Source organism: Anolis carolinensis, unplaced genomic scaffold (assembly GCF_035594765.1).
Source record: "Anolis carolinensis isolate JA03-04 unplaced genomic scaffold, rAnoCar3.1.pri scaffold_11, whole genome shotgun sequence".
Classification (NCBI taxonomy): Eukaryota; Metazoa; Chordata; class Lepidosauria; order Squamata; family Dactyloidae; genus Anolis; species Anolis carolinensis.
In genome coordinates, this window is record NW_026943822.1 from 12,996,904 (window position 1) to 13,011,996 (window position 15,093).

Consider the following 15,093-nt stretch of genomic DNA (forward strand, 5'->3'; position numbering starts at 1 on the left):
ACAGGTTGTAGTGTGGTAACAAAGACGCTTGCATTAATATACATAGTGTCTTATGTTTGCGGATTGGAATAAGTTGTGTTTCTCTGTCTAGACTTCCTTTATAATTCCTTGGTCAAAGACTAGAGGTAAAGGTAAAGGGTTTCCCCTGATGTTAAGACCAGTTGTGACCGACTCTGGGGGTTGGTGCTCATCTCCATTTCTAGGCTGAAGAGCCAGTGTTGTCCGTAGACACCTCCAAGGTCATGTGGCCAGCATGACTGCATGGAGCGCCGTTACCTTCCCGCCGGAGTGGTACCTATTGATCTACTCACATTGGCATGTTTTCGAACTGCTAGGTTGGTAGGAGCTGGGGCTAACAGCGGGCGCTCATTCCGCTCCCGGGATTTTAACCCACTACTTTTTGGTCTGCAAGTTCAGCAGCTCAGTGCTTTAACACACTGTGCCAACAATTAAATACTACCATCTGCAAATGCATTAATGTGTGTCCAGGAAGGTTAAAATGTTCTATTGTCTAGGGCAGAAGGGTATTGCTGGCACTGGGTGGCATGTATCACATTGGATGAAGAGGATGTAAATTTATTTATTTATTTACAACATTTATACCCCGCCCTTCTCACCCGAGGGGACTCAGGGTGGCTTACAAAAATTGGCAAAATTTAATGCCCAGAATGCAATCATAAAAACAAAACAATATAAACAGATCAATTAATAACATTGTTAAAACACATTATAGAACCTTAAAAACGTACTTTGATGTTCTTTGATATTACTGACCCCTCTAATGTTGCTTCCAATCTTGGTATGGAGACAGAGGTGGCTTTGTGCCAGGGTCTTGTTCTTGCAATGTCATTTATGTTCTGCATCTGCTGTAAGTAAGTAGCTCTTTAGGCTTTGGAGGCCAAAAAAGGCCTCCTTCCCAGAGCTTATGAAAGGATCTCCAAAACTGGCTGTACAAATCCGTCCCCAGTTGAGTCCCCTCAAAAGCCCCATCAATACGCTGCAATCTGTTCTGGGGGGATAAGAGATACTTCCACATTCCACATTCACTCCTCCCTTTTCCTCTCTTCTTTGAAAATCAAATTGCACTGGAATTCCCTCTTGCAAAGAAAAAAAAAACAGAATGGCAAGACTTGTTTGAGAATTAGACCTTTCATTCCTCCCCCCCCCCCCCCCCAATGGTTTTGAATGAGAAATATTTCAGCGGTTCTGCTGAACTTTGGGAAAGCATTCCCTTTTCTTCCTGCTGAGCTGGTGTGACGGGTGATGGAAACGCTATTGCTTTCCCTTTCCAGGCGAGGAGGAGATATCATTGTGATTGGCCTGGAGAAAGAAGCCACTTCTCAGCGGGGCAGAGTCATTGCTGTGTTGAAGGCTGCGGAGCTGGCTGCCTATGGGTAAGTAAGGAGGAATGGGGAGGCCTGGGAGGGGCCCAGTAGCTCGGCTTTCCATGCAAAGGGGTCCAATTCTCAGCATCTCCCATTGGGAGTGGAATCTCTAGTCGAGCCAGGCTTCCAAGTGCTCCTGAGTCACATTAAAGCCAAAGTAGGCCTTCCTTGCAGCTCTGGTGCAAGCCCATTTGCCTTGGTTCTCCAGGTCTCCCCTTTCCCTGCTGTGGCGCAGGCTGTTGAGCAACCAGCTGCAGCCAGCTGCAACAAATCACTCTGACCAAGAGGTCATGAGTTCGAGGCCAGCTCGGAGCCCCGCGTTTGTCTTGTCTTTGTTCTATGTTAAGGCATTGAATGTTTGCCTTATATGTGTAATGTGTGTTACCAGTTGAGAGTATAGTGGAATCAGTAGCACCCAGTTAACACCATGTGCAAAAGACTCAGACCAGGCAGAGGAATTTAAAAGAACAAAGGAACTTTACTCTTGCTTGTAGAGTTGAAATACAAAACAGTTCTGCAATCATACAATGTCCAAAAATAGTTGCATAAGATCAATAACCTAATCAATCAGCATCAATATATATACAGCATAGCATATTAATCAGCTACTTAACCGTAGCTATTAGAGAGCCTTCTTTTTCCTGTGCTCTCCCAGCAAGCTCAAATCCCAACTGACAAACTCAGCCACCTGCAATCAAACCGATATATTGTTTCGAGGCGTGGCTTGCCTCTGCAAAAAGATCAGCTCCCTTTTTGCAGAGCTCTTTCTTTGCAAGAATCTTTCAAGGGATTTCTTTTACACACACACATACACATAAGCACTTTGGCGCAATAATGTGATCCGCCCTGAGTCCCCTTCGGGGTGAGAAGGGCGGAATATAAATACTGTAAATAAATAAAAAATAACTATGGGGGAGACCACCTGCAGACAGGTCCCTGCAGTCCCTAAGAAGGTATAAATAATAATAATAATAGTAATAATAATAATAATAATAATGGAAAGTGAGCACGCAAAGATACTGTGCGACTTCTGAATCCAGACTGACAAAGTTCTGGAACACAACACACCAGACATCACAGTTGTGGAAAAGACAAAGGTTTGGATCATTGATGTCGCCATCCCAGGTGACAGTCGCATTGACGAAAAACAACAGGAAAAACTCAGTCGCTATCAGGACCTCAAGATTGAACTTCAAAGACTCTGGCAGAAACCAGTGCAGGTGGTCCCGATGGTGATGGGCACACTGGGTGCCATGCCAAAAGATTTCAGCCGGCATTTGGAAACAATAGACATTGACAAAATTACGATCTGTCAACTGCAAAAGGCCACCTGACTGGGATCTGCGCGCATCATCCAAAAATAGGGAGCCATGAAGAGAGTTCCATCTTGTCTCTTTGCATCAGCTGGAGGCCCCTCCCCGCAATAACATGCTGTGGTAGTTTTATATATATGTATATATATGTTTATATATATACACACACACACATATATATGTGTGTCTATATATATATATATATATATATATATATATACACATACAATATAATTTACAATAATATATTGTATATACATATAATATTCATAATATTATATTGTAATACGATATAATACTAATAATACAATATAATAATATTAATTATATATTATATTTTATATGTAATATTACTAATAATATTACAATATATTGATACAGTACAATATAGTAATTTATTACCAGTATTGTACTACGCTAATATAATATTGTATGTAAATTTAATTTGTAAGCCGCTCTGAGTCCCCTTCGGGGTGAGAAGGGCAGCATATAAATGTAGCAAATAGATAAATAAATAAAATACATCACACAGTCCTAGACACTTGGGAAGAGTTCGACTTGTGATTTTGTGAAACGAAATCCAGCATATCTATCTTGTTTGCTGTGTCATACAATAATAATAATAATAATAATTTGGAGACTTCAAAGTCTTGCTGCCCCTGCCAGTGTTAGTCATCTACCTCTCTGGCTTCGCATACTTTTGATATGCTGCCTTCTTGCACCATCTTAAAAAGGTCACCACCAAAGCATCTAAAAAAACCCAAAATCCATTCCCAGTTTCCTGCTTGTTTTGTGTTCATAATTCGTTTCTCTAATATTGAGGCCGGGCTGTGGCGCAGCTGGCTAGTAACCAGCTGCAATAAATCACTATTGACCGAGAGGTCATGAGTTTGAAGCCCGGGTCGGGTTAAGCCTCCGACCATTAATAGCCCCGGCTTGCTGTTGACCTATGCAGCCCCGAAAGACAGTTACACCTGTCAATTAGGGAAATTTAGGGAAGCTTTATGCGGGAGGCTAATTTACAACACCATAAAACTGCCAGCAAAACACGAGGAAAGGAATGAGGAAGTACAGCCACTACTGGACGGTGAAGCAACAGCTCCCCCTGGAAAAATGTTAAAAATGCCTCTGAGTCTGTCTAATGTATGTTGTTTGTCTGTTGGCATTGAATGTTTGCCATATATGTGTTCATTGTAATCCGCCCTGAGTCCCCTTTGGGGTGAGAAGGGTGGAATATAAATACTGTAAATAAATAAATAATACGTCTCCTGGTTTCCAGGTCACTGGTGGACGCCGCTGTCCTGGCTAAGGAGCGTGTTGTGTGCTGCTTTCAGAACGAGGCCAAGGAGTGTTGCCTGGCTGCCTGGAGCGGCTGGGGCGCCCAAGACTTTGATACTTTCTACCATTCATATGAAGAGCTGGGGAGGCTCGAGGCCTGCATGCGGAAGAGGAGGTAGTGCCCGGCGGATGGGTACTTCGTAGTCACCAAAATGGACGGAAGGCATGCAATAGCCACGCTGGGATCTTGCCTGGGTGGCTCTTCTTCTGATTTTGCTGCTAAAAGACATTCTTCCATTGCATCCATTCCTCGAACCATGTTGTCATCTGACTTGTGTCCTTATTTTGGCCAAGTGCACCTGTGAATCTGACCACCAACATCTCTGCAAGGTCAAAGTGCCCTGTATTGTTACACAATGCATGGCTTGCATTTTCAAAAAGAAAGTCGTAACTCTGTGTTTATGTTAGTGGTGGATTCTACAGCAATACGACACCGTTCTGAGCCAGGAGGTGGAAATAGCACCTGTTCAAAGTGGTGCCGTGGTGCGGAAAGGAGAATACATTGCACTCCACAGTTCTGTTTGCATCTTGGTTCTTACAACTGGGTGCAGCAATGGAAGTAAGTACAGTAGAGTCTCACTTATCCAAGCTAAACGGGCCGGCAGAATCTTGGATAAGCGAATATCTTGGATATTATTATTATCAAATCCCGGGAGCGGAATGAGCGCCTGCTGTTAGCCCTAGCTCCTGCCAACCTAGCAGTTCAAAAACATGCAAATGTGAGTAGATCAATAGGTACCGCTCCGGCGGGAAGGTAATGGCGTTCCATGCAGTCATGCCGGTCACATGACCTTGAAGATGTCTATGGACAACGCTGGCTCTTCAGCTTAGAAATGGAGATGAGAACCAACCCCCAGAGTCGGTCACGACTGGACTTAATGTCAGGGGAAAACCTTTACCTTTACCTATATTTGCATATACAGTAGAGTCTCACTTATCCAACATAAACGGGCCGGCAGAATGTTGGATAAGCGAATATCTTGGATAATAAGGAGGGATTAAGGAAAAGCCTATTAAACATCAAATTAGGTTATGATTTTACAAATTAAGCACCAAAACATCATGTTATACAACAAATTTGACAGAAAAAGTAGTTCAATACGCAGTAATGTTATGTTGTAATTACTGTATTTACGAATTTAGCACCAAAATATCATGATATATTGAAAACATTGACTACAAAAATGGCTTGGATTATCCAGAAGCTTGGATAAGTGAGACTCTACTGTAAGTAACTTTATTTTTCTACCCCACCACTATCTCCCCGCAGGGACTCAGGGCAGCTAACACGGGTCAACGGCCCAAAAACAGTAAACAAGTGCAACAGTTAAAACATATTATAATGAATAAAACACAGTAAAAACACATTATGCAAACAATACATTACATTAAGCATAAAAGCCCATTAAAACATAAAGTAGGTAAAAGTAAAATAAAATACAATGAACCACCAGGATGGTGGAGGGGGATAGTATGGAGTGGCCAAATTGAACTAAAGTGCCATAGTAAAGTTATAAAGTGCTTCGGGGCAGAGGACAAAACTATTTCTTGACCGTTGGGTGGGGATAGATGTCCAATCTATATATATAAAAGGGTAATGAAATTTCGGCCTAGGACAAAACAACAAAACTACACATCCCAGAAACACTAAACTTGGCAGCACAACCCCTCATTCATTCCTCTACGTTCATACAACAAAAAGAAAAATAAAGTCCTAATTAGAGGGAGAGGAAGAATTGTTTTTATCCAATTGCTACTGGTTAGAAGGCTAAGCTCCGCCCACTTGGTCTCCTAGCAACCCACTCAGCCCAGGGGACAGGCAGAGTTAGGCCTCTTCCGCACTGCCTATAAAATACAGATTATCTGATTTGAACTGGATTATATGGCAGTGTAGACTCAAGGCCCTTCCACACAGCTATATAACCCATTTATAATCTTATATTATCTGCTTTGCACTGGATTATCTTGACTCCACACTGCCATATAATCCACTTCAGTTTGCATTTTATACAGCTGTGTAGAAGGGGCCTCATATAATCCAGTTCTAAGCAGATAATATAAGATACTTTATTTCCCATACCACCATACTTCGCCACAGCAACACGTGGCCGGGCACAGCTAGTTTATTATAAGAACCGAGAATGATGCAGAAAAATATGTAAGTTAATTTTGGTCATAGGGAGTAATTACTCAAAAGCGCAATGAAAGAACCAAGTTTTCAATTGCTTTTTAAAAGAAGCAAGGGTGGGAGCCAGTGTATATGTACTATGAACATAATTTCTGAAGTCCTCTGCAAGGATGATAAGAAGATCCTGTGAGTTATCAGAGAGGCTGAACAGACTGAATTCCCTACCACTACAGAACTGATTGAGGAATGCAGGTAAGGGATGCTCAACCTGTATTGCGTGCATTGAGTATTGAGTGCTGAAATTCCCTCTTCTGAATACTTTATTTCCCCGGCTGACGTTAACCTGAAGCCATATGTGTGAGACTTGGGGAAAATACTTTTAGATCAGAACTCCTTTTATTTTTTGAAACCTACCTGGCTTAAGGTGACTAGTTTTGCTTGTGCATTCTTGGAGAGGCACTAGAGGGCACCTGGTCTTCAGAGAGAGTCTTGTTTCTTCTCTTTAGCAAAGCAAAATGCAGACTGAGCAACCGCAGCAATGAATGGAGCCATCTGTAAAACCTGGTCCTCCTAGAGAAGAATGTGGTGCCATCTTGGCTGCCCTGACAAAGTTATGACCACACAGTGGAAGCTGGAACGTGCCTTGGGATCAACCCTTCCATCTTAAACTGCTGCTGTGTTTTGTTTAGGCCCTTTCCGAAGCCCTTGGGGATTTCCTTGCACTTCTCTAGCCCAACCAAGCTGGACTTTTGTGGCGGACACATCATTCCTGGGTGTGAAAAAATAAAACCGCAGGCTGGTTTAAAAGTGGCACACAGTTAATTCTGTCTGCATGAATCCCAGCGTTTTCTTTTAACATGTATTGCTACAATATGATCTTAAAGCAGTGTGCATGTACAGTAGAGTCTCACTTATCCAACATAAACAGGCCGTCAGAACGTTGGATAAGCAAATATGTTGGATAATAAGGAGGCATTAAGGAAAAGCCTATTAAACATCAAATTAGGTTATGATTTTACAAATTAAGCACCAAAACATCATGTTATACAACAAATTTGACAGAAAAAATAGTTCAATATGCAGTAATGCTATGTAGTAATTACTAGGCATGTCCGATCAATGAAAGAAATGTTTCAGTTCTCGTTTCTAAAGTACGGGGCGCCGGCGCTTCGATAGAGAAAGTATTTCCGATTTTTTTCACCCAAAAAATTCGGATATTTCCGAAAATTCATAATGATTCTAAATGTTTCTAAAATGGCGGACGCGCATGCGCAATCGCCAAAAAAAAAAAAAGGAACCCGAGGGGGGACAGACTTTTACAGGGGTCTCCCGCCCTCATTTCTTGAGCTATCCTCATCAAATTTGCAATGCCCTTGCAAGTTGTGCAAAGATACTTTAAAAACTAGAAATTCCCTTGCTATATTTGTAAGCAAGAAGGACACTGGAAATCAATGGTGTCTCTGACTATGTAATCCCACAAGCCTCGACCCAATGCCTTCAATTAGAAATGGACCAAGCAATGCCCTGGCAAGGAGTGCAAAGATACTTTGAAAACTAGAAATTCCCTTGCTAAGAGAAAGAACCAGCGACAAAACCCTTTGTGTCCATCGTGGAAGCTTCTGATTGGCCGGGGAGGGGCAGCCATGTTAGGCTGTGCTAAGCTCCCATTCAAGGTAGGTTGCAGAAACAAAAACAAATTTTAAAATATTTTTTAAAATATATTTTAAAAATTTTTGGGGGGAAAAAATTAACGAAACATTAAGAGACAATTAGAGAATGGGCCAACAATGGTTCGAATTACATTGCTGGTTGTGCTGTGAGACAATGTCTCAGAATGCGTATCAAAAAGCGAGAACAATCCGAAATAATTCCGATATACGATTCAAAACGAATTTTTGGACATGTCTAGTAATTAATGTATTTACGAATTTAGCACCAAAATATCACGATTTATTGAAAACATTGACTACAAAAATGCGTTGGATAATCCAGAATGTTGGATAAGCGAGTGTTGGATAAGTGAGACTCTACTGTAACACATTTTGCTTTGTGATTCTAGTTACCAGGGAGGCACTACTTCCCAATGAAGTCTTCCCCATCCTTTTCTTTACCTTACAACAGTGGTTCTCAACCTGTGGATGGTAAACTGGCTGGGATTCCTGGAAATTGTAGGCTACTGCCTTAAAAATTCAACCCAAGCAGACACTGACTAGAATCATAGAACCATAAACCCCAAGGGCCATTTAGTCCAATGGAGGAACACTATCAAATCACACCCAGCAGATGGCTACCCAGCCTCTGCTTAAAACCTTTCAAAGCAGAAGGCTCCTCCACATTCCGAGGCAACATATTCCAAGAGACGAACCTTTCCAATGCTAACTTCAACATTCACGCTGGCTTCCAACTGACAAAGGACTCTTGTCACACCCTGGACTCTCCACAAATATATATTTACCTTCTTTGCCTAGTTTCTACATGCCTCACAACCTCTGAGGATGCCTGCCATAGATGTGGGCGAAACGTCAGGAGAGAATACTTCTGGAACATGGCCACATAGCCCGAAAGATCCTGCAACATATTCCGCTGTCAAACTGCTCTTGCCATGAGGAAGTTCTCCCTAAAGTTTAGTTTTTGTAGTTTGAAGCCATTGCATCCCGGTCTTTGGAACCACAGAAAATGTGTCCTCAATGTGTCCTCCTTTCAGATGTTGCAACACGGCTATCACGTTCCCTCTCTCTGCCTTCTTGTCTCCAAACTGAACCTATCCATCTCCCTCACTCCAGATCCATAACTCCATGTTACAAATCCATAACACAATACAGACTGGCAAGCATGATCTCTCAGGGGTTGCAGCAGGGTTAGGGTGATGGGCCTGAGTGCAGAGGGCTTGTCAAGACACAGATGGAGCCTGGAGAGGCTTACGTCCAAGGGTTAGCACTGGCCGGCAGGAAAGCTCAGCTTCCAAAAGCAGGGACTTCATTTGCCATATGTTGTCTCAGCAAGACGCCAAAAGCAGCCACAAATGTGTCCCCGAGAAAGACCTCCTAATCAGGTAATGCTCAAGCTTTTCAGACCCAGAGATACAACTTATTACAAGATCACTTTTGCATTTTAAGCATGCATTGCCAAAAAAACATGCTTTTTACAACAATAGCACAAGAGAAAGCGTCTGGATAGACACAGCTTGTTAGGAGAAAGAAACTATAGTCCTGCAGAAACACCTTGTAGTTACAGTACACTCTCAGTTAACCCCACCAGCAAATTCCCCTCTACGTTTCTGCTCAGAAGGAGTAACAAAAAGCACAAAATGCCTGTCTCTAGGAATCCACTTGCAGGCAAGGAACTGGATTGCATGTGAGTAACAAAGTGTGAGCCCCAAGTGGCATAGTGAGTTAAACAGCTGAGCTGCTTTTTAAGATTGAGATTGATATTTCAAATGTAACTTCTGTAGTTTGTTGTATAAAGTGTATGTACAAGGAGGGGAGGGTGGGAGTGGGATAAAATGACAAAAATAATAAAAACATTTTTTTTAAAAAAACAGCTGAGCTGCTGAACTTGCTGACCGAAAGGTTGGCATTTCCAATCCGGGAAGTGGGGTGAGTTCCCGCCGTTAGCCACAGCTTCTGCCAACCTAGCAGTTCAAGTCCACATGTAAAACTCTTGAGGACAATGTGATACTCTCCATGGAGCCCATTCATTCAAATTGAAGTCTGAAAGCTAAGCACCAACTTAACTATTTCGACTGTCAGTTCTGTCCACTAATGGGTAGAAAATTAAAGGCTGAAGAGAGATTCCTGTAAAAAACACATCACTCGACTCTCTTCTTCCCTGCCCTGTGCCATGCATTTCAACAAGATCCCATTATTAGGGCTTATGAGGGCTGATTCAGCACCTGAGTCATTTGAAGCAGCTTGGAGTCAAACATCTGTTGGAGCTGATCTCTTGCTAGCTTCGGCAGAAAGGCAGAAGGGTTATTGAGACCCAAACAAATGCAGCGAAGGGCCAGAGGATAACTTGCACTGCTCTCTCAATCCTTTTGGTTCAGGATGGGGAGCTGTTCGGTAGTCCCTGCGTGGCTTTGATAGCCTTCTCCAAACATAGGTAAAGGTAAAAGTTTTCCCCTGACATTAAGTCCAGTCATGTCCAACACCGGTGGTTGGTTCTCATCTCCATTTCTTAGGCAGCTCTAGTGGTCGCTTCCAACCCTGTAACTCTATGAAATAATCTGTACTGACTCTTTTTTACCCTTGACAGTCAATGTTTATAATTATTTGCCTGCTGCTCTTGATTCCTAATTTTTTGCCTTGACAAGAACTGATACCGAACTGTCTGGAAAATGGCAAAGGATGAAAGAGCTTCAGAAACAGTCTCTGGAATATAGCAATCCTATAGTAAAGGTAAAAGTTTTCCCGTGACGTTAAGTCCAGTCATGTCCGACTCTGGGGGTTGGTGCTCATCTCCATTTCTAAGCCAAAGAGCCAGCGTTGTCCGTAGACACCTCCAAGGTCATGTGGCTGGCATGACTACATAGAGTGCCGTTACCTTCCCGCCAGAGTGGTACCTATTGATCTACTCACATTTACATGATTTCAAACTGCTAGGTTGGCTGAAGCTGCAGCTGACAGCAGGAGCTTACTCCGCTCCCCGCATTTGAACTGCCGACCTTTCGGTCAACAAGTTCAGCAGCTCAGTGGTTTAACCCACTGCGCCACAAGGGGCTCCAAACATGTCATCTTTAATCCACCTTTGATGTATGGGTTTCATAAGGTTTCTTAGGCAAGGAGTGGTTTTGCCAATTCTTTCCTCTGACTATGCCTTCATTGGCCATTTCAACCTTGCAGCTGAGCCTGCTCAGTTTCCAAGTGCCTTTTGGGGAGTTAGTTAGAGATGGCCAGGAGAGCATATACTTCAACTAAGACACATGGGAATGAGCAGCATGAGCATGGTCAACATGGAGAGAATTTCTGAAGAACGGACAATCGAGAAGAGGCTGCGGCAGTTTGCTTTAGCCTGAGCCTATTGGGAACGGCAACATTCTGCCCCTAGTTTCCAGCATTGAGGTAAGTGAAGGGATGAGGGAGTCAGCGAGAGAAAATGGGACAATATAGGAGTAAATAGGATTTTCCCTGCCACATCACAACAGTAGATCTATAGATCTATGACTTCAGTCCCAACATCTCAGGCAGATCCTGTGGGATTGGAAGGATGGTTCTGCTTTCTCCCTATCACACATTTTAGCCTCAAATGAACACTGTAATTAGACTTACAAGAGGAAAGCCACTGTACAAAAGGAATATCGCAAGGGTCAGAGACTCATAGGGAACGGTATCGTGTTACGTAGTTGTGATATCCTAAATTAGATGCAGGATATTAGTATTCTCATCTGCACTCATGGTGCTGTGACTTTCCCCGAAATCTATCTTCAAAGCCAGTCCCCATTTGAAGTCGTGGTTATTTGTGTTGCTGGAGAGCATGGTGCTGCAAGGTGACCTGGACAGCCCTGTCCCGTCATAAAGTGATGCTGTGTCCCCGGCCCTTATGAAAACTGAACACCTTTAGACTTGGGGAAATTGCTCAGAGCCCTGTTGCCACACTCGTTCAAGCCATATGTGCCAATAAAAGGTTGCCTTTATTTGCAACATAAAATATGTATGGCTTTGTTACAACTACCCGACACCCATTATTTTAGCAACCTGGTTCCGAACCTTTCAACTCCCACATTGCAAGTTGTGCAGATGGCATGGGAGGAAGAGCAAAATGGGAGCAATGCTCCACAGGCCTGTCAAGTCCTCCTTCCTACATTAAGTAAAGGTAAAGGCTTCCCCTGATGTTAAGTCCAGTCATGTCTGACTCTGGGGGTTGGTGCTCATCTCCATTTCTAAGCCGAAGAGCCAGCGTTGTCTGTAGACACCTACAAGGTCATGTGGCCGGCATGACTGCATGGAGCACCATTACCTTCCTGCCAGAGAGGTATCTATTGATCTACTCACATTGGCATGTTTTCAAATTGCTAGGTTGGCAGAAGCTGGAGCAACAGCGGGTGCTCACTCCGCTCCCGGGATTTGAACCTGGGACCTTTCGGTCTGCAAGTTCAGCAGCTCGGCACTTTAACACACTGTGCCACCGGGGCTTTCCTTCCTACATTAGCAGCCCATAAACCATCCTCTCCCCAACCCCATCCCTGCTATCACAGTGTGCATCAGAGCCCTTTCCAACAATAACTTGGGCGGCTCTGAAGAATAACATTTGCAGTTTCATTCTCAGTTCTATTAAGACTTGATCAGGACTAGTTGGGCTCCAGAAAAGAAATACTGAGCTCTTGCCTGGTGGGAGGGAGGATTTTGACGGCACTTATTTGAGCATATGTGAAGATCATAAGCTAGTCCTGTGCTTATCACAATGGGTCCTCTTTGTGCATTTAGCCCCACTTCTCTTAGCTTTTGGGATGCCCAAAGCACCTCACATTTATATCTTACTGCAGGGAACCACACAACCGTCAACCGCCAAGCTACTTTGGGTGGAACTGGCACCACTGGATGTACTAATAGATGCTGCTCATGACCAGGCAGACCATTGACCCAAACTACAATATGCATTTTCCTGTTTGGAGAAGTGGTAGTAGTCCTTCCACCACAGAAAGAGCCAAGGCTAGATAAACATCTGCCCAATTCTGGGGTCCTCAAACCTTTTAAGCCAAGGGCTGGTTCAGGGTCCCTCAGACTGTTTAGGGGCCAGACTATAGTTTGACCAAAACATGAATTCATTCCTATGCACACTGCACATATCTTATTTGTAGTGCAAAAAAGCACAAAATGTCGAGAATGAAGAACAATTTTAACCAATATAAACTTATCAGTATTTCAGTGGGGAGTGTGGACTGCTTATGGCAGATGAGATTGTCAAGTCAATTAGGATGGTCGTTGTTCTTGTGTGCCTTCAAGTCCTTTCAGACTTAGGGCAACCCTAAGCCTCAAGTTTAGAGCAAGGTCCTCCAAATAAAGCCTTGGATAAATGGCCTTGGAAGGCTGCATCCAGCCCGCAGGCCTTAGATTGGAGACTCTGGTCCAAGGTATAGTCACTTAAACTTGCAAGGAACGGAGAGTTGGGCTAGGTGGCTTCTAAAATACCTTCCTTGTCCATAGTTCTACAACGATTAAACTGTGTCACCAAATTTGAAAATGCAGTAGAGTCTCACTTATCCAACATAAACGGGCCGGCAGAACGTTGGATATGTCAGAGCCGCTGCGCAGCTCTGCTTCTCTAGGAATCTGTCTTCCACCGAAGACTCTCACCAGATTCACAATAAAGCAGGCTCACCAGAACAGCGGGTCTCGTCTCTGGTCACACTCGCAGCTCCAACTTTCTCTCCACTCCAAACTCCAGGACTCTGGTCCAGTCTGTACTCTGGTCCAGTCTAGGAACTGGTCAGTCTGGTCAGTCTGGAATCTGGGCCCATAACCAATTGTCAGAGTAATTCACGCAGCGCAGCAGCAGTTGGATGGAGTCAGAGGAACGTAGCACGAAGTGACATCCAGAGACTTTGGTAAAACTATATACAAGGTTTTACTGTACAAGACAAACAGACTTGCAGACAATAGACACAGGACTTAACACCTAGGCAGACAGAACACAACTGAACTGATGTAATCAGTAATGCACAAACACTTGTGTCTGGACACTCCCCAGTTCCAGCCACACATCAAGGTCATCACAGCTTCTCAGTAATTAACTCTTTACAGACTATAGTACACTCTGGATGATGCAATCAGTATGCAATACAAACCAAGACACAAATTGCATTTAAACACTATCAATACACAAATCCCACATTAACAGGATAAGCAAATATGTTGGATAATAAGGAGCGATTAAGGAGAAGCCTATTAAACGTCAAATTAGGTTATGATTTTACAAATTAAGCACCAAAACATCATGTTATACAACAAATTTGGCAGAAAAAAGTAGTTCAATATGCAGTAATGCTACATAGTAATTACTCTATTTATGAATTTAGCACCAAAATATCACAATACAGTAGAGTCTCACTTATCCAAGCCTCGCTTATCCAAGCTTCTGGATAATCCAAGCAATTTTTGTAGTCAATGTTTTCAATATATCGTGATATTTTGGTGCTAAATTCGTAAATACAGTAATTACAACATAACATTACTGCGTATTGAACTACTTTTTCTGTCAAATTTGTTGTATAACATGATGTTTTGGTGCTTAATTGGTAAAATCATAACCTAATTTGATGTTTAATAGGCTTTTCCTTAATCCCTCCTTATTATCCAAGATATTCGCTTATCCAAGTTTCTGCCGGCCCGTTTAGCTTGGATAAGTGAGACTCTACTGTATATTGAAAACATTGACTACAAAAATGCATTGGATAATCCAGAACGTTGGATAAGTGAATGTTGGATAAGTGAGACTCTACTGTATTCTGTTCCTGGTTTGAAAGTGTTATTTCTGTTTAATTGTGCGGTCCTTACTTTGAAAATAATTGTTCTCCTCCAGAAATTAAATTTCTTGGTGTCACAAACTAGGCAGAATTGGTCAATAGCCATTGAAAAACGAGAGCAAAATGTGCTAAAGCAGGATGTTGGAAGAAAAAGAAAGTTTTTGCAGTTTAATAAACGTTTCCCATGTTTTTATGATAGACCCAATTAGGAAATAATGACATTTATAACCCAAGAACAAAAATCATAATGTTACATAGTGCGTCTTCTACTAACTCAACTGCTACTCAATGTGTTGGTCCTTGGACAGATGCCAGTGAATGAGACATCGGCTGCTGAGCCCTGGTGAAGTTCAAGGAAGGAACGAAGCAACCGTAACCAAAGGACACAAATATAAATTTCTGGAACACTTTGGGTGAACAGTAAACATCACCCCACATACCTGAGAAGCACTGGCCTTTTCAACTGGA

The 15,093-nt window shown here is 42.7% G+C and overlaps 1 protein-coding gene across 3 annotated transcripts in view; it reads left to right on the top strand.

Moving 5' to 3' along the window:
* lrrk1 (leucine rich repeat kinase 1) overlaps nucleotides 1-5,403 on the top strand; it is a 101,760-nt gene extending 96,357 nt beyond the window's left edge. For all 3 annotated transcript variants that reach the window (XM_062963002.1, XM_062963003.1, XM_062963004.1), the window contains 2 exons: nucleotides 1,293-1,394; nucleotides 3,978-5,403. In XM_062963002.1, the coding sequence (XP_062819072.1) occupies nucleotides 1,293-1,394; nucleotides 3,978-4,155 (280 nt within the window). In that variant the 3' untranslated portion in view covers nucleotides 4,156-5,403. The remainder of the gene's footprint in view (nucleotides 1-1,292; nucleotides 1,395-3,977) is intronic.
* Nucleotides 5,404-15,093: the final 9,690 nt, after the last annotated feature.